This window comes from Pleurodeles waltl, chromosome 8 (genome assembly GCF_031143425.1).
Source record: "Pleurodeles waltl isolate 20211129_DDA chromosome 8, aPleWal1.hap1.20221129, whole genome shotgun sequence".
Classification (NCBI taxonomy): domain Eukaryota; kingdom Metazoa; phylum Chordata; class Amphibia; order Caudata; family Salamandridae; genus Pleurodeles; species Pleurodeles waltl.
Genome location: NC_090447.1, coordinates 1,316,784,106 through 1,316,810,072, shown reverse-complemented (window position 1 = coordinate 1,316,810,072; position 25,967 = coordinate 1,316,784,106). Strand labels below are relative to the sequence as shown.

General features: G+C 45.1%; 1 protein-coding gene across 3 annotated transcripts in view; it reads right to left on the bottom strand.

The window, feature by feature from the left end:
• Positions 1 to 25,967, bottom strand: part of RDX (radixin) — a 506,777-nt gene that overhangs the window by 268,690 nt on the left and 212,120 nt on the right. For all 3 annotated transcript variants that reach the window (XM_069202305.1, XM_069202306.1, XM_069202307.1), the window contains 2 exons: positions 15,701 to 15,797; positions 15,436 to 15,599 (listed from right to left, as the gene is read on the bottom strand). In XM_069202305.1, coding sequence (XP_069058406.1) covers positions 15,436 to 15,599; positions 15,701 to 15,797 — 261 coding nt within the window. The remainder of the gene's footprint in view (positions 1 to 15,435; positions 15,600 to 15,700; positions 15,798 to 25,967) is intronic.

Here is a 25,967-nt window from a genome sequence, read left to right as displayed (position 1 = left end):
CTGTCCTGCACTTCTAGGAGACTTGAGTCCGGGGAGGAGGGTGGGTTGTTTATGACTTTGATGAGGATACCCCTGGAAGAGAACTAGGATTTACAGGTAAGTAACTTATCCTTCTCTTCCAGGGGATCCTCATCAATAGTCATAAACATTGAATAGATTAGCAAGCCCATCCCTAAACTCTGCGGACTGTCTGAAAGAAGTGCAGGAAAGAATACATATTCATGCAAATAGATTTCTAAGAGAGGCCTGCCCCACCTGGGCATCCGCTCTTGCATCCGAGTCTAAACAGTAATGCTTAGTAAAGGTATGCATAGACTTCCATGTAGCAGCCTTACAAATCTCGGAAATTGGTACATTGTTAAGGAGGGCAGCAGTAGCCGCTTTTCCCCTTGTGGAATGCGCTTTTGGCCTAGCCAGTAATTGCTTATTAGCTAGTTGGTAAGTGTTAACAATACAAGACACAATCCATCTTGATATCGTTCGTTTAGACGCTGCCTCTCCTGTTCTTAAATGACCATAATTCAGAAACAAATGGTTAGAATGTCTAATCGGTTTTGTTTTGTCCAAATAGAATTTCAGCACTCTTTTCAAGTCTAAAGAATGCAATGCTTTCTCAGCCGGAGTCTCCGGATTGGGAAAGAAAGTCGGTAAAGATATAGTCTGATTGATATGGAATTATGACACCACCTTCGGAAGGAAAGATGGGTGAGTTCGCAGAACCACTCTATTATCGTGAAAAACCGTGTACGGTTCTCTGCAAGACAGAGCCTGAATTTCGCTGACCCTCCTCGCTGAAGTAATGGCCACCAAAAAAGCCGTCTTCCACGTAAGGTGCTGTAAAGAGGCCTTGTGGATAGGCTCATAAGTTTTGACAGGACTACATTCAGTTCCCATGGAGGAGAAGGCCTCCGAATGGGAGGAAAAACCTTTTTCAAGCCTTCTAAGAAATCCTTGACTACAGGTATCGTAAAGAAGGATTCCTGAGAAGGCGACTTACGATACGCTGTAATTGCAGACAAATGAACCTTAATAGAAGATACCTGCAGACCAGACTTCGCCAGATGAAGCAAATAGGACAGTATGACATCCTCCTGAGCTCGTATGGGATTTATACCTTGTTGAGAGCACCAGATGTAAAATCTCTTCCACTTAAAAGCGTAAGAACGCCGCGTGGAAGGTCGTTTTGACTCTTTCAAGATGTTCATGCACTCCTGTGAGAGCCCTAGGTGCCCATACTGTAGGAATTCAGGAGCCATGCTGTCAAGCTCAGAGAGGGAAGGTTGGGATGTAGGATTCTGCCTTCCATTCTGCTCAGGAGATCCGGTCTGCACGGCAACCTCCTGTGAGGTTTTTCCGATAAGTTGAGTAGATCCGTGTACCAGAATTGGTGGGGCCATTGTGGCGCTATCAGAATCATTCTGGTTCTGGAGTTGTAAAGTTTGTTGATTACTGCCGGTATGAGGGGAATCGGTGGAAAGGCGTAGAGAAATATCCCTGACCAGTTGATCAACAGGGCATTCCCTTGAGATCCCGGACGGCAGAACCTGGATGCGAAGTCTGGGCATTTCTTGTTTGCTTCGTCTGCAAAGAGATCCAACTGGGGTCGACCCCATTGACCGAAGATGTCCTCGATGACTTCGTCGTGTAGGACCCAGTCGTGCGCGTCTTCTAGATGTCTGCTCAGGAAATCTGCCTCTACGTTTTGCTGACCTGGCAGATGTACCGCCGTGATAGACATTCCCCTGGCCAGGAGCCAATGCCATATCGTTTGGGACTCTCGAGACAGAGGTAGTGATCTTGTTCCCCCCTGTTTGTTCAGGTAATACATTGTGGTTGTATTGTCTGTCTGAATTAGGAGAGATTTCCCCTGAACCAATGGAGAGAAAGATTTGAGAGCCAGATGGACCGCTCTGAGCTCCAGTAGATTTATGTGATAGTTATTTTCCTTGTCGGACCACAGACCCTGAGCTTGGAAGGAACCCAGATGAGCACCTCAACCCTGAAGAGACGCATCCGTTACCAGAGTGTCGGCTGGAATTGTCTGGTGAAACGGAGAACCTATTGACAGGTGAGGTCTGTGCATCCACCATTGTAGTGATTGAAAAGCCGCTGCTGGTAGTCGTACTTTGTCCTCCCAGCGACCAGTCTTTTGGCTCCAGTTGTTCTCTAATGCCTCCTGAAGGGGCCTCATGTGTAGCCTGGCATTCGGGACAATGAAGATGCATGAAGCCATGGAGCCCAGAAGCGATGTCACCTGACGAGCAGTAGGTGCATCGGCTGTTAATAGTTGTTGACACTTCCTGTGGATTGATAAAAGTCGTTCCTCCGAAGGATACACTCTTTGGAGCTCTGTGTTTAGTATAGCTCCCAGGTAGTGGAGGTTTTGTGTTGGAATCAAGGTTGACTTGTTGTGGTTGATTTGAACACCTAGAGACTCGAAAGTTCTTAGTACAATGTCTCGATGTTATCTCGCCTGATCCGGAGAGGAAGCCTTCAATAGCCAGTCGTCCAGGTAGGGGTAGACGAATATTTTTTGCCTTCGAAGATGTGCCGCTACCACTGCTACACATTTTGAAAAGACTCGGGGTGCAGACTTCAGGACGAATGGTAGGACTCTGAATTGGTAGTGCTGTGACGCTATCTGGAAACGTAAGAATTTCCGATGTTTGGATGCTATTGGGATGTGAAAATATGCATCCTGTAGGTCGATGGAGCACATCCAGTCTCCCTGATGCAGTTGCGGAACAATCTGGTGAAGGGCTAGCATCCTGAACTTCTGTTTTCTTATGTACTTGTTCAGGAGCCGTAAGTCCAGAATTGGCCTGAAGATGCCCTGTTGACCTTTTTTCGCCACCAGAAAGTAACAGGAGTACACCCCTTTTCCTTTTTGTGCCGGAGGAACCTTTTCTACAGCTTTCTTTTGTAGGAGTGCAAGAACTTCCTTGCGTAGCAGGCTGAGATGAGAAGGAAAACATCTTGCTGGCGGCAAGTGTGGCGGAGGTTTTTTGAAAAGGAGAGAATAGCCATGTTCGACAATATTGAGCACCCATTTGTCTCTTGTGATGGAGTGCCACTCGTGAAGATGATGCGTAATACTTCCCCCCACCGGAGTGGTGCACAGTGCTGAGGGAAGCAATGCTTCATTGCTTTGTTGGTGTCTTTGCTGTAGACTGTTGAGGTCTACTTGCCCCTCGGTCTCTTGTGGGTCTACGTGCCTGAAACAGGGGACGTCCCTGCCGTTGTTGTGGCCTTTGAGACCAGTGAGGGGTTTGAACCCTCTGCTGGAATGGTCGTCTGTCGTACGGCCTGTACCTCCGCCTGAAGTCTTTCTTACGTTCCAGGCCCACTGCCCTCATAGTGTCCACCTCCGTTTTCATTCGGGCCATCTCTTCATCCGCGTGGGTACCGAACAACGAATTCCCGCTGAATGGGAGGTTTAAAATGCGTTGCTGTGCTTCCTGTTTCAGACTCGTGAGCCGTAGCCAGGAAGACCTCCTAGCGCAGATTCCGTGCGCATACCCATGCGCAGCCAAATCCGCCCCGTCCGCCGCCGCGCTGATGACCTGGTTAGATACTAGGCCCCCTTCCTGCAAGATTTCCTGGAAGTCCTGTCTATCTTCCCTGGGCAACTTTTCTGTAAATCTGTGGAGTGAGTCCCACAGAGAGCGGTCATATCTGCCCAGAAGTGCTGAGGCGCTGGAGACCTTCATAGCAGATGCCGCCGTACCGCACATCTTTCTCCCCAGGGAGTCTAGGTGTCTGCTCTCCTTATCCGGGGGGACTGTGGAAGATGATGCCACAGAGTGTGTTTTTCTGGCTGCGGCTAAGATAAGAGTCCGGTGGCGGATCCTTCCGCAGGAATAAAGGATCTTGCTCCGGAGCTTTGTACTTCTTTTGAATCCTAGCCGGGGCAGACTCGAGAGTGGCTGGAGTCAGAAAGGTGTCCATAGTAGGTTGCAGCAAACCCGGTACTAGTGGCAGCAGTTTTCTCGAGACTGATCTGTGTTGTAGGGTCTCAAAGATAACTGAGGATGAGGTGGCCGGCTCCGGTACCTCAATATTTAGTTTCTGCGCTCCCCTTAAAAGAACCTCATTAAAAGTGGTGATATCATCCACCGGTGAGATCCTAGCAGGTGGAGAATCTGTCAGTGTGGGGGAGTAGCGCCCAACAGACGATCCTGAAGAAGACCAAGAAGGTGATCTTCTGTGTGGTGTTCGCGACCTGGTTCTCCTTCGGGAACGAGACCTGCTACGAGAAGCTGTAGCAGAGTGTGCAGGTCTTGTGGTCGGCTGACGAGAAGCAGAACGAGCCCGTCCTGCTCTAGCTGTAGGCGATGGCGTTCTAGGTAATGAGGCAGTAGGAGAATACATCCTAGAGTATTGGGAATCCGGGGATGCTGCCGGTCTATTCAGGCTCTCTAACCATCTAGGTGATAGAGTGATGGGAGAAACATGCCCCGATGAGCCCGCTCTGGAATGGGATGATGCACTCCGTATAGAGACCACCGGTGAGGGAGCTTTATCCGCTGGCTCTACTGCCTGTGACACAGCTGAAGGTTGTGTCGACGTCGATTGCATCCTCGACGTCGAAAGTTGCGATGGCTGGTCTGTTCTCGACGTCGAAGGTCTTGACGTCGAAGGCCTTGACGTTGAATGTCTTGACGCCGATCGCCGATCACGGGACCTGGACCTACTCGCCGTCGTGTGTCTCGACGTTGAGTGGCGAGTGGTCGACGGCGGATGTTCATGCCGTCGTGGTGTTTTTGGCGTTGTGTCCTTCGACGCCAAGGGGCGAGATGTTCTCGACGGCGAACGGGAGCGCCGGAGATGACTCGACGCCGAACGGCGGCCTGCCGTCGACGGAGATGTACCCCTGTGCTGTCCATGCTTCGACGCTTTGTCCCTCGACGTCGGTCTGGTCACCGTCGACGGCGATCTATGCCGGTGAGACAGTGGCGCCGATGACGTCGATGGAGAACAAACAGGCACAATCCTACCTGTCGACGTCGATCTGGCCATTCCTTCTGTTGTAGGCCTGGGAAGTGAAGAGGATGTTGACTTTTTCCTCTCCTGAAGCCCATGTAGCCTGATTTTCTCTCTGTCTTTGAGAGTCCTCCTTGACATCTTCTTACAATACTTGCAGGTGTCAGGACAGTGACTCTGTGGCAGGCAGACAATACACAGAGAGTGTGGGTCTGACTGGGCTTTCTTCTTCCCACAAGGACATTTTACAAAAAGAGATGGCTTTTTCTGTCAGAAAAGACTGCCAAACTCAGACAAAAGATGTTATCTGTCGAGTAAACAGGAAAAACACTATTTTTAGGGATTTTTCTGAAGAAAAAACTCAGAAAAACTGAGAGCTCAATGCTCCAGGATCCTCTCAGAAGAAGCCGGAAAAAAGAACTGACCTAACTGTGAACCAACTGTCACCTTCCCTTCACCCCTGAGGCATGGTGGGTTACTGGAGGTGCTCAGGGTCTTAAAGGCACGGTGCCAAAGTTTTTATGGTTCTCCTGTGTTAACCTGCATGCAGCCTATTGGCTAAGAATGCTTCATTGTTTTTCAATGTGGTTTTTTCTGTTTTTCTCTGCTATTTACTGCTGTTTACTTCCCCAAGTCCAGTTTTTGGGGCTTAGGTAGATATTTATGATCTATTGTGATTTTATAATATAAACAAAAAAAAACAAAAAAAAACTTGCATAGGAATAAAGCATTTTAGCCTATTTATGATTATAGCCTGCATTGCTGTTTTACACATGATAATATGTATGTATTTTATATATATATGCTCCGGGGTCCCCGCACAAGGGCGGGAATATTCAATGTTTATGACTTTGATGAGGATCCCCTGGAAGAGAACTTGGGGGGGCACATGAGGTAGACGGCTTGCAACACGTGAGGCGTTGTTTCAAATTCACACAAATGTTGCAGCCGCAAGTCCTTGGATTTAAATCAAACTGCTGCTGGGTGACAGCTGATGACATTTTGGGCATGTGCTGTACATTGCAGCCGCTTATTTTTATGAGATTGAGTGGTCAGAGACATTTGAGTCATGTCAGCTGACTTCAAAACAAACTCTCTCATTCCTGCCCAATCTTTTACAATGCCACAAACTGTATCTGTAAACAAGGTAATATAAGGGTACAGAATTGCCACACTCAAACATGAATAGAACTATTAAGCACAAATAAATAAAAAAATAAAAATAAAGACAACTATATGCAGATGGCAGCAAATGCAGATTAATTAACCATGTTCCAGCAGCAACTAAAGGAGTTCTTTCAGAATAAGAGTTAATGCCCGCCTACCTCTCAGAACAGCATAGGGAATTTAGGCAAGCAGCTGAGAGGAGTCCCACACTCTCTGCCCACTGGCATCGGAGAAATACTTTCTCTCGGCTGTGGCACTAACATCAGAGCAGGAGGCGGCTTGGAGGACTCAACATATACCGTCTCTGCAGCTAGAGTCCTCTAAGAGACGCACCGGCCTCTGGGAAACCCCTCATCATAAAAGCTTTCCCAACAACAAAGGCACACTGGAGCGGATGCCTGCTTCTACCCCGGAGGGAATGTGCGTGCTGATACAGGAGCACTCTAGTCGGTCCCCAATTGTTTTCTGGGAGCACTGTAAAGTGCATGCTCAATCGGGGCGAAGGAATGAACAAAAACAACCAGTCTACACAGCGCTGAGCCCTACGGCAACTGGAAGCAGCTGAGGGGCACAACACCGGACCAGAATACCTCAGACGGCTCTCCTTCTACACCCCGACCCGGCATCTCTGCTCCGCCGGCCTTGTCCTCGCAACCGTCACACGCGTCCGTAGAACTACTACCGGCGGCAGATCATTCTCGCACCTCACCGCCAAGACGTGGAACACTCTTCCCACCCACCTTCATCAGACCAAAGACCTCCTTACCTTCAGGAAACATCTCAAGACCTGGCTGTTCGAGCAGTAGTAGCACCTCCTCAGCCTCACACCCCTCACCCCAGCCTCACCACCCTGAGACCCTCACGGGTGAGTAGTGCGCTTTACAAATTTCTGATTGATTGACCGTGCTGATCAAATAAAAGGCGCACAATGGCCAAACATGAAAGCAGTGCAGAGCCAAGATTTACAGGCCTATTTTCACTTGAGCTCAAAATGGAAAGGCAGGGGGTGTAGCTGTGTGTAAGGAAAACCTTAATATGTCACTGTGGGCAGGAAAAAACTAACCAAAATAGACAGGAAAGGAGGAGTACATGTAACAGGGCCAGTAGCCATGGGAAGGAACCAAACACCAGAAGGATGGACAAATACAGTCAATTCACCAATGAAAAGTCAGGTTTTCCGAAGGACACAGAAAAGAATGAATAAAAAATGGTGGGTGTGCTTGAAGCCCACAGAGTAGGTAACAGCATGTCTCGAAGAGACAGTGCATGCCCTGCATAGGCGACACCTAAAATGGTAGTTTAAATTCTTAGGACCAACTTATTCTTCTAAATGATGGTCTACCAACAAGAGAATATTTAAGACTTTACAAAAAAATTGTACCTACAAAAGAATGTGGAAAAAGGTTTTAGGAAAGGGTTTCTTCACGTAAGCTGCAATTACAGCAAAGTGTACTTTCAAGAATGAGAACTGTAAACCAAATTTAGCCATGTGCAACAGATAAAAAGCACCTTTTAGTGAACCTATAGATGCACCTTAAGACTATCTTCCACATGAAGACAAACCAATTACTAATATAGAACTTTTTTTGTCAATGTCTGTGTATTCTGGAAGTGGATTAAACAAAAGAATGTTCAATGCACATAATGTAGAAATCAGAAGTCCAGCCACCAATGTCAGATGTCTAGCTGTGATGTAAAATCTTGCCCTGCTCCCTAATTAGCCGATCTTGCTTGCATGTGAGGCTCTTGTGTGGTTGTTCCAAAAAGTTAAGTTAGCCTGGAAACCATCACAAACAAGGTCATTCTGGCTCCCTCAAGATAATTCTTGACTAGAATTGTTCCAACTCTATCACTTGCAGAATGAAAGACCACAGAAAAAAGGCTAAAGAAATGCTTTTGAGGTACTTCTCAAAACAATACTCCCTCTCTGCCCTACTTCATGATGCCGTGACACAAAACTTTGATATTATGCATTTTCTGTTGCTGAACTTGATAATTTGATATAGAACAGGGTTGTTGAGGAACCATTTGGGACCTTCTGATATGCCCCTGCTTCACACATCTGTTGGTCTTTAATACCCCCAAGACATGGTATATACCTTGTAGGTTGGTGTTCCTAGCTGTGAGCCAATGCCATATGTTTCAGCTTCCGTTGGCAGGGAGCACAATTGTTTCTTACCTTGCTTGCTTAGGTACACACGGTTTGCACTGTCTGTTTGGATTAATTTATCACTGTCAGACAAGGATGAATAGAAGGACTTCACAAAAGATTAACATGGCCATTTTGGGGCCCAATATCTGTACCTGCAGGACTAGGAAGCCGGCCTGTGTTCGCCTGTCTTTCTAATCAGAAGATAGGCACTAATTATCTGAGTTGTGGCATTATGGTTAAAATTGACACTGATGATTAATTTTGATTGCTTTTTCCACCAACAGAAGGACTTCAATGTACCCACAGACAGTTGCAATTTACTGGCCAAGTTCCCTGAGTACCAACTCCAACATGTCCTCCATGCATTCTTTTAGTGGTCTTTTGTAGATCTGGTAATGAGGACTATCAAGATACAACATGTTGTCGACTTCAGACATGAACTTTGATGTGCTGTGCATTGTTTGTGGTGAACAGGAATCATATTTCTGACTTATCACAGTCTCCCCAGTGAGGAAAATGCTTGCTATGTGTCCATAAGTGTTCCTATGCATTAGATGTTTTGCACTGGAATGATAGTCGACTGTTACGTGAAGACCTAATTCCCACATAATTGGTGCTATTGTCTGGATATAGTATGTCTTATTGTAAACAATCTTTCACAAGCCAATTGTGTAGGTATGGATAAATAAAAATACATTTATTCTGAAACGCGCTCTTTGAACAGTCATGAACTTACATAAGGTCCCTAGTGCAGAACCGAGACTAAACTGAGAACTTTGGGAAGACAGTGCGTGTTTCCCCCAAAAGCCTTATGCCTTTCCTATGTTTCTGAAAATAAACATATTGAAGATCAATGGCACTCATACAATAAACACTGCTTAAGCAAGGTTTGATGCAATTTCTACATCCCGTTTTCTACACCCACTTGTTTGGTGTCCTCGGAGACAGAATGGGATGGATTCCACACTGTTATTTCTGATCCACAGTGTACTTCAAGTAGAAATGATAAAGCCAAACCTGTGGAAATGTATAAATGTAAGTTGAAAAATAGATAAAGAGCTAGTTAAGAAAAAGTACTTCAAATAGATGCCTGTCTTTACCTTTACATCACACTTGCTTCACCGCCTGCTTTTGTTTCATACTATGGCCGGCTTTCCTTAATTCTTTCATGATATTCCTGGTCTTTGTGTTTTTTACTTTTTAAGGTACAGGTTTGCACATAGGTGTACAGTCATTCTTCACAACAGTATTCTCCAGTCTTTCGTGATATTTTGCCACTCGATCTGGTGCATAGATTTGTTGTGACATTAACAGTGTAAGTCAGAGTGGGGAAATCAGATTTTGGAAGGGACAGAGGGCTCCCCCACTGTGGCTGATGACTGCTGCCCTTTTCTCTGTCTTTGGGGAAAATGGCACCTTTGATGGTACTGTTGCTTTCGATTAGATGCACAAAGGTGGCCGGATTAGCCTCTCTCTAATGTAGACAGCAGAAACACTTATGCCTCTTAGCCTACTCCTTTCAAAATGCTCGATGTCCACTTTGATGAGGTATTCAAATCTCCGTTTGAGTTAATGAGTCGCAAATCACGGAGAGATCAGCTAACAAACAATTGCCGAAGTGAAATTTAAGGGTAGTAAGACAGAGTTCTCCTGGATTGCCTCGTGTAAAGAACCATGGCAGTCCACAGATGCATTTAGGATCTGGTTGGACACTGCCTTCCCTTCTCTCAAGATTTTCTGAAAATTCTGATGCTTCTTCTGGGAGGGATCAACAAATCTTTGGACAAAATCCCAGTAAAACCAGTCGGAGACCGCAGTCACGTTGGCAGCTTTCAGTGCCCTAGCTGATGGTGTACAGAATTTCCTCATCACCATATCAATTTTACAGTTTTGTGAGACTGTGCGCCTAACAACAGCTACCCCGGCATTAAAAGCTGCTGGACAAGTTAATATTTCAGTCAAACAGTTATAGAGCACAGCAAATCACCTTTGGGGGTCTCAAGGCGCTCGAGGTGTATGCTGCTACGTGAAGGATTGATCATTTGAACATCCAGGTCTTTAGTTATCTTCTGAATCGCTGGAATGATGGTGTGGTCCTGAGGTGCAGGGGGAGGTAGTTCCAGGCCTTAACTGCCAAGGGCAAGAAGGCACATCCTCTGCTTTTTGGCTCTATGGATCCGTGAGGTGTCTGTGAAGGAGAGGGAAGCTGATTGTAGGAGTCTGGTCGGCTGCTGGAAGGTCAGGCGTTTGTTGATGTATGCTGGTCCTTCGCTGTGCTGGGCCTTGTAATCGTGGGTCAGCATCTTGAACTGGCATCTCTTCTGAATCGGGAGCCAGTGTCGTTTTTTGAGATCGGGTGTGATGTGGATCCTTCTGGGGAGGACGAGTCTTGACTCCGAGTTCTGTATTGTCTGGAGTCTCTTCAGAAGGCGTGCTGCGATTCCAAGGCAGACTGTGTTTCCTTAATCCAGCATGCTGGGGATGAGGGCCTGCATGATGGTCCTCCTGGTGTCTGTTGGGAGCCCGAAGATCTTGCGGAGCAAGCTAAGGATGTAGAAGCAGGCGGATGAGAATGAGTCATATTGTTTCTTCATGGATAGTTTGCTATCCTGAGATTGTCGCTGATTGTCTTGCTTCAGAGCTTCAAGACGTGGTGGGGGCAAGGGTCCAGGGGTGCTATTGGGTGTACAGAGTTTATGATGGAGATAATCTCTTGCGTGGCAAGGAGTTTCCAGTGGGTGAGAAGGTGTTCAGGGTTCATGTTTGTGCATGTGAGCTGGTTGATGCTATCTGCGGCAGAGGGATGGCATTTAAAGTTTTTATAGATAGCCAAGATCTTGTCATGGAAGAAGTCTGCAAGGCTGTCACATAGTTCCTAGAAGGGAGTGAGGTCATTTTCAGTGGCTGCAGGATTGGTGAATTCCTTCACAATGACCAAGAGTACTTTGCTGTGGTTTGTGCTGGCTTTGATGTGGTCTACTGGTGTATTCTTCTTGGTTTCTTTCAGGAGGTGGTGGTACTGGTTGAGAGCGGTCCTGAAGGCAGTGCAATCTTGTTTTTTTGCTGATGTGTCACTTCCTTTAAAGTTGTTGGAGGTCAACAACTCCTCAGAGGCAGTTCCCTCAGTGAACCAGCTTGCTCTTTTGCTTTGTTCTTTGACCTTGGCAGGGGCAAGTGCTTTGGCGCATTCTGTGATTCAATGGGAGGAGCTCTTTGCTGCTTACTCAGGGTCGTGTTTCGAGTCTGGGAGGTGGGAGCGGAGAGTGCTGATCCACTGATCTTTTGATACATTTTTCCAGTTTCTTTGCCTGGATCTGGGGGCATGGTGCTGGGATATGTGGTCCCAGAGATGGTGAAGTGTACGCTGTGGTGGTGTGGTATGGTGTTGATGTACCGGACTGTTGTTGAGATGAAAATGGGGGTCGAACATGTGTCCTACGATGTGGGTATGGTCAGTGATGAGCTGCTTGAGGCCAATGTTGCTCAAGCTCAATATATATTAATAAATGGCCCCACTAATCCCAATCGCAGTGGCATAAGAAGGTCAGCTTGTATCATATGTGAGAGTGTTCTGAAAATGCCAAACAAGTATGACAGAGGTTAATGCAAGCTGAGCATTGAGAACCCATTAGCAAACACTCTTTGAAAGAAGAGTTGTCCTCTATCGACAGATGCTTTGCTATGAGCTAAAGTTCTGAAAGGCCCCATGCCAAATGTTTTGGGCTACAGCAGGTGCAAATGAGCCTATTTGCTTCTGGATGTAGTACGCTGCAGTCAAGTGGTCTCTGAGTGCCAACCTGATTGCCATGTGTACCAGGTAACTGATGTAACAACTGTGCTGTCAGTCATGTGATGGCATCCATGAACAGTCATGTGGTGGTGTTCACAGTTATAGCCATTTGCGGCAGCAAGTCCATAAAAGGCCTCCCTAGCAACAAGTTCTTGCTGTGCCACTAAAGACTATCAACCACAGATCTTTTCACTGACCTCGCCAGGCACTCCTGTAATGGGGGCACATGTAGACTTGAATGAAGCACTACTGCAATGTGTGAAGCCATCATTCTTAACAGTTACCATCCTCTTCATAAGAAGACAAAGTGTCTGAAGAAGAGGCAACAGCCTTTGGTACGCCATCACCCTCTCTTGATTTGGACGAAGGTTCCATGACAGCATTCAGCACACAAGTAGAAAGGGTTAGATCTAATGTGGCTCAAGAGGAAATCTTTTTTGACTTTGACTATGAAAACTAGGATGTAACTGTGACACTGGCAAAATATTTTGGTTTGCATTGCTCTAAGCTGCCCCTATTTATAAGTGAATTGTTCAGGTAAGGAAAAATATGAATGGTGTTTCTGGGCAGGTGTGTAACTACGACCACCAGATATTTGGTAATACTCTTGGGGCTTTGGTGACCTCAAAAGGTAGAATTTGTAATTGATAGTGCTGAACATTTACCACAAACTGCAGGTAGTTGTGATCCGTGGAATGTATGTGCAAGTATGCATCGTTGGGGTCAAAAGTCACAATGGGATTCCCTGCGCAGAGCACCTGAATGATGTCCACACTATCTACCAGTGCCTTTGCAGTTGCCATCTCGACCAAATGACTGGAGTCCCCGAGTGTCCCTAAAAAGACTGAGGTTGATAATATTCCTGCCTCTGGAGAGGATTATGCCTGGGCGGAACTCAAGATTTTTACTCCATGGAATTCCGCAGAGTTACAATAAGAAAAAAAAAGACAAAATCTCTGCGAAATTCTGCAGAATTCCACAAATGGGTGGAAATAAACACACTGCGCTGCTCATATTGTGATTTAGCGCCAGGAGCACATTCTGCACTGAAAAAAAAATCAGTGCAAATGGTACTACACAGTGAGCCAGAGGGTGCAGCTTCTGAAGTTCATTTTTCTGCTGCTCGAGTAGATTTTCGATTCGCTGAGAAATCTGGCCGAGTGCCCTTCTAGTGACTGAATATTGCGCTAGAGGATGCCAAAGCTTGCCTGCCAACTCACTGTTTGAGGCGTACGCTAGAAAAGTCTCCGCCATGCAGCGGCTGGTGAAATTTAGCCTGAACGCCACGTTACAAGCGTGACGCAAAGTGGACAAAATTCCACCAATCCCACTGACAAAGCAGAAAATATTACCCACCCCTAGAAAGGAGTGAATGATTTAGGACCTCCTCTTATTCTTTTGGATAAAAGGCAGACCTTGGTGTCTGGGCAGTCACTGCGTCAAAGGACTTGGCAGTCCTTTTTCACTTTTTTCGAGCATAGTGTGAACCTTAGGGTGGAACAGTTTCTCTCCGTCAAGCAGGACACTGAAGACTTGTTGGATCTCTGGTCTAAACACCAAGACTCTTAGCCAGAAGTAGAGTCTATGCTAAAATTGATCTCCTTGGAGGCGGTGTCAATGTAGTCCAGGTCATACCAAACATTTGGGTTCGACTTTTGGTTCCACGAACAATTCTGCTCCCTTTTGCAGTAGGGTTCAAGGAGGTGTCTCACCAACTCCTCCATCTTCTCTCTGTGATGGCGACCATATCAATATAGCCATTCAAATGAACTGTCAATCCTCCACTGAGTAGATGCCCCCAAAGCCACCGGCTTCCACTTGCAGCATAAATTATTTTGCTCCCCTTATATGGAAGGGGAACATCTCTTGTTGCCTGATCTCAAACTCTTTCTAACTGTGTGCACCCCAGACTGTTCTTGTTCAGAGCCAAGTATTTCCTGAGGGGTAGTTTCTCGGGTGACTCTTGACTCTCCATCGTTTGGCATGCCCAGCAGTGTTCGCATCTGTACAGGATGGTCTTGTACTTGAACATCTTTAATGCTGAGCAGGTCGACTTCTCATGCTCTGGAAACAGGCAGATGTTCCAGACAGGTCAGCCAGTGGAAATCTGGTGCTGCCTAAGGGGAGAACTGTAAGGGCATTTTCTCCACAACACCCTGCCCCAACAGTCACTCTCAATATGATCCATGTTTCCTTGAGGATGTAGCATTGAGCAGTGCAAAGCTTAGCTCCCAAATTCTGTAGTGTTCTTTTGACCCTGGTACAGGGTTTTCAAACGATGGTCCAGGAGATGGAAAGTCCAAACTCAATGGTGGAAGAGAAAAAAGAAATCTGAGCTGGAGACTCTGGTCTGGTGCATTGTGGTCTAAATACAGATACATAAGGCATCTTGTGACCGAAGCTTAGTCAAAGAAAATCAACTTGCAAACATCCTTGCTAATACTAGACGGCAAGAGTATGTAGATTATTTGTGGCTACAGCAACACCTACAATGAGCAGAATACTATTAAAAAGGCGGAATGAGGTATTTAAGCAAGATTTGAGGTTTTGATGTACCATTTATAGAAGGAAGTAGATAAGAACTGGCAAACTATATATCTTCCCATAAGCACGGGGCATTTTCTCCAAATCCTGAAAAAAAAAAAAATCACTAACATCCTCTAAAGCCCAAAGAAGCTCAACCCTGCTGCAATGTTAAAAAAAGTCATTTAAATTTTTCTTTTTGTGTTTTTTTTTTTTTTTTTATAGCTCTGCACCCGCTACATTTCATTTTACAGATCAGCCATAATAGAAAGGACAGAGTTACAAGGTGGGCAATGCAACCTAAAGAGGACTACAGCACCCACCGGGGGCTGTATCAAACTAATTTGAGAGTACATTTAACTTGCACAGGTCGGAACTGCAACACGTACTGCTAGACAAGAGAGATTTGTGACAGTGTTTCATATGTTTTTGTATGTTAAAGAGATATTTCGCCCGAATAGTTACCACACCAAGTGGTTTCTGAAATTTGAATCCCATCTGGGAATCCCGAAGGGTTATATCTAGGGAAAGAGATGCAAGTTAACGTCAATCCTTATACTGTAAGAGCAAAAAAGAGTGAAGTGCGCTGTATCCAACTTGCAACCTTTTCTGCAAGAGAGATGTTTGGAAAGTTAAAGTCCTGTATAAAAAGGTCCACTGTGTTGGATCTTAACACTTTAAATTCATTAAGTATGTCCAATGCAGATGTTGCAAAATACATCTACCAAACTGGATGAATATCCTGTGGTACATCCATTTTGCAGGAGAACAAAGACATTAACTTTACGGAACCTTATCAGCAAAACAATGAGCCCTTCACCTCTCCATCTGTTTGTGATGCTTCTCCTCCCTGGCCTGAGCCTTCATTTGCTGAACTTCAATAGTGTCCGGCTTCCTCCTCCTCATGTAAAGCTCATGATTCCCCATACACAATGCCAGAATCCGCTTATTGATTCTCAAGCGAGGGGCATAAAATACGAAGTCCTAAATAAAGGACAGAATAAAATACAATTTTTCAAAATGTGCACAAACAAATGCATGATAATCTGAAACACATTTCATACACGGACAGCGCTGCTACTTACAGGAGACTTTTTGTCAATGGGTTTTATCACAAATTTTTTGTCATTAAAAGAAATATTTCGAATTTCACTCCAAGGAAAGCCGATCTTGGGCGTCAATCTGAAACAAAAAAGGCACAAATAAAAAAAGTTTTTTTCTACTATTGTGCACTATTTATTATCTTCTAGTCTATTTGTAGTGTTGTTCATCACAGCTGCAAAAAGTAATTGGAAAATGCCTACTATTTTTAGTTAAAAAAACGTAGTCCAGCATCATGAGCAAACTAATTGCCAAAACATGAATTTCCTAGGGTACAATTTAGTGTAGAGTTACAAAATAAGTAGAGAACAAAACGGATGACTTTAGGAATGTAAAGTAAATAAAATCTTGAAATGTACAATGCTGTTCTCAGGAACATTTCACTAAAACCACAATAAATGGGGGCGTAAGCTCACATGACTGCACCACAGAAGAGAATTTGGAACCGCTGCCTCCATCCCGATTCCACACACTATATGCACACGTGCAGTACTATGCAGAGAAACTTTGAAAGCAAACCAAAGCATTGATTCACACAACTACGAGCCATATCCCATACATTAATGCACATTAGTGAGGTTTGACTGGATAAAACTTATTAGGAATAGCGCCCCTGAATAGTAATGCATATGAACGTGCCTGTAGAGCATTAGGACAACTCCAGTGTTGCTTGGTAACCGAGAGTCAAAATACTTTTGCAGTCCCTTAGATTTTATATGCACCCCTATCATTCATATACAGTCATGCCAACATTCCAGGTTAGTTTTGCAACCTCCAACTGATCTCGGGGTGATAAATGGAGGTTAACGGGGCATACTTGAAATGCACCATAATCTATGCAAGCAACAGATCTTAACAGGTGGTTGTGTTCCCTCCACACCTTGCACAGATTCTTACACTCCTTCATATATACAAAGGTGGAGACTTCCATCCATTCACACATGACCAGTCAGACCATAACAGCTGTGCGCCTAAACGTCACCATGTTAATGTGTACATAAATGGATTGCTTGTTTCAAGACTAGATTAGTTAGTTTGCTTGAGGTCCTAAAAAAAGAACATCGGCATCAGAATAACAGATAAATTGTGCTAGAATTATTCGAATTCCAAGTGTGATGAAAAGCATGGGGCTGTCTTTCAGAATGGAAATCTGGATGAATCAGTCTAGTTTCCTCCCAACAGGAAGCTAACATTAACTTCTTCTTGGCTGCCAATTTCTTCATGATCATTTTTATGACAGGATTGGCTAATATGTTTCCTTCATTGTAGAGGCTGAAATCAGCAATTTTGCTTTTGCTCTAGTAAGATTTTCCATTTTTGTTCTTTGCCCCTATCTCTCACGATTTCTGCTCTAAAGATATTTGAAATACTATGCAAAATACAAGGAGGTTATGCTATCCAGTTTGCACATCCAATGTGTTCATATGATCTCACAGTTGAGAAAGTCCTGTGTGCAGTGAAAAAAGTTCCACACTGGTAGGTTACACCCAACAAACAAAGGGTATATAGTATGCTGACTGGGAATCAATCAACCACAGTATATGACCAGAGTTACCAGGGCACACCAGAGCAGTCCAACAAGCCAAATCAAAGCATACAACTATAGTAATGAGTCTTGATCACGTCTTGAGAGTATAGTAGATTTATTCTTTCCAAATTGGGACATATCCAAAGAAAACAGCAGACACGTGTTTCGTCATCTAGACTTTTTCAAGGTTGTAAAAGTTATTGTGAGAGAAAAGACAATATATATAATCAGATGTAATGGCACTAACAGGGATTCCTGTCTAGTAAGCTATTCTTTGCACATGCTTCATTAGTTATTAGAAAACCCAATAGTTTTGTGCCCGCAAAAGGAAACTGTGTATATACAAGTGTGTGTGTGATGTTAGGGCAAAGATACACTCCTGCCATAGGAGAGGAGGTTGAAAACCGAGAGGTGGGATCAAAGAAGAAAGGATCGAACAAGAGTCATTAAATCGTTTATAGGTGTATGCCATATCTGGCGTCCCAATCTAAGTCAATTACCAGTTGTCATGCATTGTTAGGACAGTCGGAAACAAGTGATATATCTACTAGTATTCTAGAAAAAAAAAACACGTGACAGTAAGTAAAATTGTTGGTGACTAAGTAAGACTACCATCTCCAACTCCAGTAGTCAAGAATCTTGGAGTCTAGCTGGAAGACAACCTATCTATGATCCACCAAATAACCAAAGTGTTGGCGACCTGCTTCAGTTTCCTGAAATGGCAGAGAAAGATTTTAGACTGCCTTCTGTTTTCAGTCCAGAGAACAGTTATCCAGGCCTTAGTCATGTCAAGGCTTGATTACGGAAATATTCGCTACCTAGAGGTCCCACAGTATCTCATTAGGAGACTCCCTGTAGTGCAGAATGCTGCCGCCAGACTCTTACTCCACACCTCTAAGTTCCATCCCACAGCTTGCTTGTTGCGCGAGTTGCACTGGCTTCCAACTGAGCGTTGAGTGAAATGTATTCTGCAATGCATATAAATGCCTCTCAAATTCTGGTTCTTTATACCCAAGATATTTGGAATCACCCTATACACCTAATTGAGCTTTGCGTTCAAGTAAAGCGGACCTAGCTGTAGTTCTCAGAGTTAAGAGAATCAGTCAAGAAAGCCAAGCGTTTTACTTCTTAGGTCCAAAGTTGTGGAACTCTCTTCTCCCTGATCTGAGAGCATGGCGATCACTCTCACTCTTCCATATACAGCTTAAAACTTTGATGTTTTAACCGTTGACTTCAGGACCAACAGTTGGGATATTTTCTTGATACTAGTTCTGTGACTTAGCACAAGAAACCCCCTGATTTGGTAGCCATGCGCTCTATAAATGAATAATATTAATAACAATATCACACTGTTGGAAGACTTCCTGCACCACTTCAGGGTGTAGATGCCACTCGTTATCCACTAGACCGTCTGCTCGGTTCAGCCACTCTAGCATTCAGGAACCCTGGTAAGTGGTTCACAATCATGGAAATACCACAGAGCACCAAATATTCCCAGAGGCACAGAACCTCCTGCCACGGGACCCAGGAACCCATTCCCCCCTTCTTGTTGCAGTATAATATGGCAGTGGTGACATCTGTGAGAACTTCCACCAGAATACACCACCACTTGCCCCACCCCTGGTTGATGGCAAGGTACTTTTTAGAGTGAGACAAAAGCAACGCTACTTCATCAGTCTGGTCTGGCTGGTTTGCCAGAGACTAGATTCCCCTGATCACCACCTCACCCAGATGGCCTACCCAGCTCCCACAGGGGTGTTCCAGTCACAAATGTGTAGTTTAGATATAAAAGGGAGAGGGGCCTGCTGCTGGACCAAATGTGTGTCAGCAGCCACCACTAGACTTCTTGAATCATCTCCTCCCAGACCTGGTTGGCACTGGCACAGAGTCCACTGGAACTTCAAATTCCATTATAGACCTTGCATGTGCCACCTGGCACAGCTGATGAGAAGATGCAGGAGGCTAAGAGGCCAAGAAGCCTCAGAGCTGCTGTCACCATCAGACAAGGCGCAGCCTGAAACATCAGATCTTAGCCACTCCTCAACTCACTGCGGTGAAGGGAAAGCCCAAAACTTCATTGTGTGCAGGACTGGACCAATGAATGGAAGCCTCAGAAAAGGAGTCAGGTGGGACTCCGGCGAGTTGACAGTGAACCCAAACTATGAAGAGGTTCTCTGTCGTCTGGAGGTGATCCAAAATGGATTGTAGGGAGCTAGTCTTTAACAACCAGGCTTTGAGGTACAGGAATACTGCTATCCCCCACAAGCTCTGATGATGGGCGGCACCACTGCAGTCACTTTCGTGAACACCTGAGTGGTGCTGGTGAAGCTGAAGTGAAGCACGGCAAACAAAGTGCACATGGCCTGCTTTGAACAGCAGATAACGCCTTTGGGACTGAAGGACAAGTATGAAAAGGAAAATGTTACTTATCCAGTAGACATCGGTTTGTGGCATCTAGTGCTGTAGATTCACATACTTAGTATAAGTCCTCCATGTAGCACTGGGCTCAGAGTGTTGCAAGTTGTTTTTGTTCAAGGAATCTGAGTCACAAGATCGCGTGACACCTCCACTCGATGATTGTGCATAAGGGCATCAAGTTCTTTGTTAGATTGTTTTCCCGCAGGCGGGTGAAGTAAGGTGTGTGTATATGGAAAATGTCACTTACCCAGTGTACATCTGTTTGTGGCATGGGACGCTGCAGATTCACATGCTGTGCATTATCCTGCCATCTAGTGTTGGGCTCGGAGTGTTACAAGTTGTTTTTCTTCGAAGAAGTCTTTTCGAGTCACGAGACCGAGGGACTTCTCCCTTTCGGCTCCATTGCACATGGGCGTCGACTCCATCTTAGATGGTTTTCCCTGCAGAGGGTGAGGTAGGAGTTGTGTATATAGTAAAGGTGCCCATGCAATGGAGTAAGTATGTATATACATAATGTGTATAAAACTAGTAAGTTTTTACAAAATTTACAAAGTTACAGGTTTTATTCAACTTAAAACGGCTACAGGCTCCCGGGGAGGCGGGAGGGCGCATGTGAATCTGCAGCGTCCCATGCCACGAACAGATGTACACTGGGTAAGTGACATTTTCCGTTCGATGGCATGTGTAGCTGCAGATAGACATGCTGTGCATAGACTAGTAAGCAGTTATCTCCCCAAAAGCGGTGGCTTAGCCTGTAGGAGTTGAAGTTGTCTGAAATAATGTTCGTAGTACAGCCTGTCATACTGTGGCTTGTTGTGTTGTTAACACATCTACACAGTACTGTTTTGTGAATGTATGAGGCGTAGAAAATGTGGCTGCCTTACAGATTTCTGTCATAGGTATATTTCCTAGAAAAGCCATTGTGGCGCCTTTCTTCCTAGTGGAGTGCGCCTTTGGGGTAATAGGAAGATCTCTTTTTGCTTTGATATAGCAGGTCTGAATACATTTCACTATCCATCTGGCAATGCCTTGTTTGGATATTGGATTTCCTGCATGAGGTTTTTGGAAGGCTACAAACAATTGTTTTGTTTTGCGAAACTGTTTTGTTCTATCAATGTAATACATTAGTGCTCTTTTAATGTCTAATGTATGTAAGGCTCTTTCAGCTACTGAGTCTGGTTGTGGAAAAAAGACTGGGCGTTCCACTGTTTGGTTTAGGTGGAACGGTGATATAACTTTTAGTAAGAATTTGGGATTTGTACAGAGAACCACTTTATGTTTATTTATTTGTATAAAGGGTTCTTGTATAGTAAATGCCTGTATTTCACTTACTCTTCTAAGAGATGTGATAGCTATTAGGAAGGCTACTTTCCAGGTTAAGTATTGCATCTCACAAGAGTGCATGGGTTCAAATGGTGGACCCATGAGTCGTGTTAATACAATATTGAGGTTCCATGAGGGGACCGGTGGTGTTCTCGGGGGTATGATTCTTTTTAAACCCTCCATAAATGCTTTGATGACTGGGATTCTAAAAAGTGAAGTTGAATGTGTAATCTGCAGATAGGCAGATATTGCTGTGAGATGTATTTTAATAGAATAAAATGCTAGTTTAGATTTTTGTAAGTGTAATAAGTAGCTTACAATGTTTTTTGCAGAAGCATGTAGTGGTGGAATTTCATTATTATGGCAGTAATAAACAAATCTTTTCCATTTGTTTGTGTAACAATGTCTTGTAGTAGGTGTTCTAGCTTGTTTAATGACCTCCATACATTCTTGTGCAAGGTCTAAGTGTCCAAATTCTAAGACTTCAGGAGCCAGATTGCTAGATTGAGCGATGCTGGATTTGGGTGTCTGATCTGTTGTTTGTGTTGAGTTAACAGATCTGGTCTGTTTGGTAGTTTGACATGAGGTACTACTGACAGGTCTAGTAGTGTTGTGTACCATGGTTGGCGAGCCCAGGTTGGTGCTATTAGTATTAGTTTGAGTCTGTTTTGACTCAATTTGTTTACCAGATAAGGAAGGAGTGGGAGAGGGGGGAAAGCGAAAGCAAATATCCCTGACCAACTCATCCATAATGCATTGCCCTTGGACTGAGGGTGTGGATACCTGGATGCGAAGTCTTGGCATTTTGCGTTTTCTTTTGTTTCAAAGAGGTCTATTTCTGGTGTTCCCCAGTGTAGAAAGTAAGTTTGTAGTATCTGGGGATGAATTTCCCATTCGTGTGTTTGTTGGTGAGCTCGGCTGAGACTGTCGGCCTACTGGTTTTGGATCCCTGGGATGTATTGTGCTATTAGGTGAATGTGATTGTGAATCGCCCAATGCCAAATCTTTTGTGCTAAGAGACACAGTTGTGATGAGGGTGTCCCTCCTTGTTTGTTTAGGTAATACATTGTTGTCATGTTGTCTGTTTTGACAAGAATGTGTTTGTGGGCTATTACTGGTTGAAATGCTTTCAATGCTAGAAACACTGCTAACAGTTCTAAATGATTTATATGCAGTTGTTTTTGCTGAACATCCCATTGTCCCTGTATACTGTGCTGGTTGAGGTGTGCTCCCCACCCCATCATAGAAGCATCTGTTGTGATTATGTATTGAGGCACTGGGTCTTGGAATGGCCGCCCTTGGTTTAAATTGATAGGAATCCACCACTGAAGCGAGAGGTGTGTCTGGCGGTCTATCAACACTAGATCCTGAAGTTGACCCTGTGCTTGTGTCCATTGTGTTGCTAGGCACTGTTGCAAGGGCCGCATGTGTAGTCTTGCATTTGGGACAATGGCTATGCATGAACACATCATGGCTAGAAGTTTCATTACAAACCTCACTTGATAGTGCTGGTTTGGGTACATGTTTAACATTATATTTTGGAAGGCTTGTACTCTTTGTGGACTTGGAGTGGCAATCGCCTTTTGTGTGTTGATTGTTGCTCCTAAATATTGTTGTATTTGGCACGGTTGTAGATGTGATTTTTGGTAGTTTAGAGAGAACCCTAGTTTGTGTAGTGTTTCTATGACGTATTGTGTGTGTAGAAGACACTGTTGCTGAGTGCTGGTTTTTATTAACCAATCGTCTAAGTAAGGGAATACGTGCATGTGCTGTCTCCTGATGTGAGCGGCTACTACTGCAAGGCATTTTGTGAATACCCTTGGGCTGCTGTTATCCCGAATGGTAACACTTTGAATTGGTAATGCACGCCTTGCATTACAAACCTTAAGTATTTCCTGTGGGAAGGATGTATGAGTATGTGGAAATAAGCATCCTTGAGATCTAATGTTGACATGTAGTCTTGTTTTTTGAGCAAGGGAATCACGTCTTGAAGTGTCACCATGTGAAAGTGATCTGATTTGATGTAAAGATTGTGTTCTGAGGTCTAATATGGGTCTCAGAGTTTTGTCTTTTTTTGGAATTAGGAAATACAGGGAGTAGACCCCCTGTTGCTTTTTGATGATTGGGTACTAGTTCTATTGCTTGTTTTTGTAACAATGCTTGGACTTCTAGTTGTAACAGATCTAAGTGTTGTTTGGACATATTGTGTGCTCTTGGAGGCACATCTGGTGGCAATTGTAGGAATTCTATGCAATAACCATGTTGGATAATGGCTAGGACCCATGCGTCCGTAGTTATGTGTTCCCAGTTGTGGTAATATGTGGTAAGTCTCCCCCCTACTGGTGTTGAGTGGTGGGGGTTTGTGACATTGAAGTCACTGTATGGTTTGTGGGGTTTTTGGGCTCTGGAATTTCCCTCTTGGTTTAGGGAATTGTCCACCCCTATATTGTCCTCGAAAACCTCCTCTCTGATACTAGCCCTGATATGTGGGTCGGACTTGTGAGGTGGAAGGCTCTGTGGTTTGGGAACGAAACCCCCCCCTAAAGTGCGGCTTTCTAAAAGTGCCTCTGCTCTGTGGGGAGTAGAGCGCGCCCATGGCTTTGGCCGTGTCCGTGTCTTTTTTGAGTTTTCTATTGCCGTATCGACCTCCGGCCCAAACAATTGTTGTTGGTTGAACAGCATATTCAGCACAGCCTGCTGGATTTCTGGCTTAAATCCGGAGCTCCGTAACCATGCGTGCCTACGAATGGTTACTGCAGTGTTCACTGTCCTTGCTGCCGTGTCTGCTGAGTCCATAGCCGACCTTATTTGGGTGTTAGAAATAGTTTGACCTTCCTCAACAACCTGTTGGGCACGTTTTTGGTACTCTTTGGGAAGGTGTTGAATGAGATGTTGCATTTCATCCCAATGTGCCCTGTCGTATCGAGCCAGTAGAGCCTGAGAATTGGCAATCCGCCACTGATTGGCTGCCTGTGCTGCCACCCTCTTGCCTGCTGCATCATCGAATTTCCGACTTTCCTTGTCGGGTGGTGGTGTGTCTCCTAAGGTTTGGGAGTTTGCCCTCTTTCGGGCTGCTCCCACTACCACTGAATCAGGTGTTAATTGTTGAGTGATAAATACAGCGTCCGTTGGGGGAGGTTTATATTTCTTCTCCACCCTAGGCGTGATAGCTCTGCCTTTTACTGGGTCCTGGAACACTTGTTTGGCGTGTTTTAACATGCCTGGCAGCATTGGCAAGCTTTGGTATGAGCTGTGAGTAGATGACAAGGTGTTACACAAAAAGTCGTCCTCTGTGGGCTCTGCATGCATTGCTACATTATGAAATGTAGCTGCCCTTGTAACCACCTGCATATATGCAGTGCTGTCCTCAGGTGGTGACGGCCTTGCCGGGTAGCAATCGGGACTATTGTCTGAGACTGGTGCATCATACAAGTCCCATGCATCCGGGTCATCCCTGTGTGTGTCTGCGACTGCATCATTGGTGGCATTGCTACCGGGGACAGTTGTGGCGAATGTAATGGAGATTGCTGTGGCGAGAACTTTGGTGGTGTTTTCTCTTTAGCCACTTTCGCTTTTGGCTGCATTTCCGTCTCATGGAATGCGAGCTTCCTCTTGATTTTTAATGGAGGAAGAGTTTGAATTTTACCCGTGTCCTTTTGTATGTGCAACCTCCTCTGGGTATGGTCTGGTTCTCCATGCCCAGTTCTTGTTCAAATCTGTGCCCTTGCAACTGAATTGAAAGGCCTTGCTCTTCTGCATAGGAGCCTGGTTTCGGCACCAGAGCTTTTTGTACAGTCTTTTTCGGCTCGAAGGAAACCTTCTTGACTTTAGGGGTGCCGAACTCTCGGTGCAGCGATGGTTCGGAGCCAGTATCTCGACCGGAGTCGGATGTCTTCGGCTGCTGGGAGGCCTTTTTCGGTGCCGATGTTTGGTCACCGTGTTTTCGGGTTAAGCCATGGCCTGTTGGCAGTGGCATCCCCTTGGCCTTTATTATCTTTGAGTGAGTCTTTGCCGGGGCTGGTTTACTCACAGTTTGTTGCTGCGTCTTCGGCTGCTCACTTTCGGACTTGTCAGAGTCCGAATCTCGAATGGAGAACCTCTCCTCTTCCTCGACGTCGATCTGCTCGGCCGGTGTCGACGCCATCTGGAATCTTCGAGCTCTTCGATCTCGTAGTGTTTTCTTGGATCGAAATGCCCGACAGGCCTCGCAAGTATCCTCCCTGTGTTCCGGGGATAAACACAGATTACAGACCAAGTGTTGGTCTGTATAAGGATACTTTGCGTGGCAGTTAGGGCAGAAGCGGAAGGGGGTCCGGTCCATGAGGTTTGAAGATGGACGCGGTCGGGCCGACCAGGCCCCGCTGGAGAGTGGAAGCCCCGAAGGGCCGCCGGAGCGCTTCTTTCTTCAGTGTCGATGTGCTAACACTAAACCGGTACCGAGCTCGAACAATACTGTCAAATTTTCCGATAACTAACTTTCCCGAATCGAAATACGGAGCGAAGAGGAATACGTCCGAACCCGATGGCGGAAAGAATACAATCTAAGATGGAGTCGACGCCCATGCGCAATGGAGCCAAAAGGGAGGAGTCCCTCGGTCTCGTGACTCGAAAGGACTTCCTCGAAGAAAAACAACTTGTAACACTCCGAGCCCAACACTAGATGGCAGGATAATGCACAGAATGTGTATCTGCAGCTACACATGCCATCGAACATATATATAAATAAATAAAATAATGTTACTTACCCAGTAGACATCTGTTTGTGGCAGATAGTGCTGTAGATTCACATGCTGTGCATAAGTCAGCCATCTAGGGCTGGGCTCTGAGTGTTACATGTTTTTTTCCTTCGAAGAAGCTTTTTGAGTCACGAGATTGAGTGACTCCTCCTCGGTGATAGTGCACATGGGCATCAACTCCTTTCTTAGATTGTTTTCCTGCAGGAGGGTGAAGTAAAGAGTGTACAAGTGTATATGTACAAATAT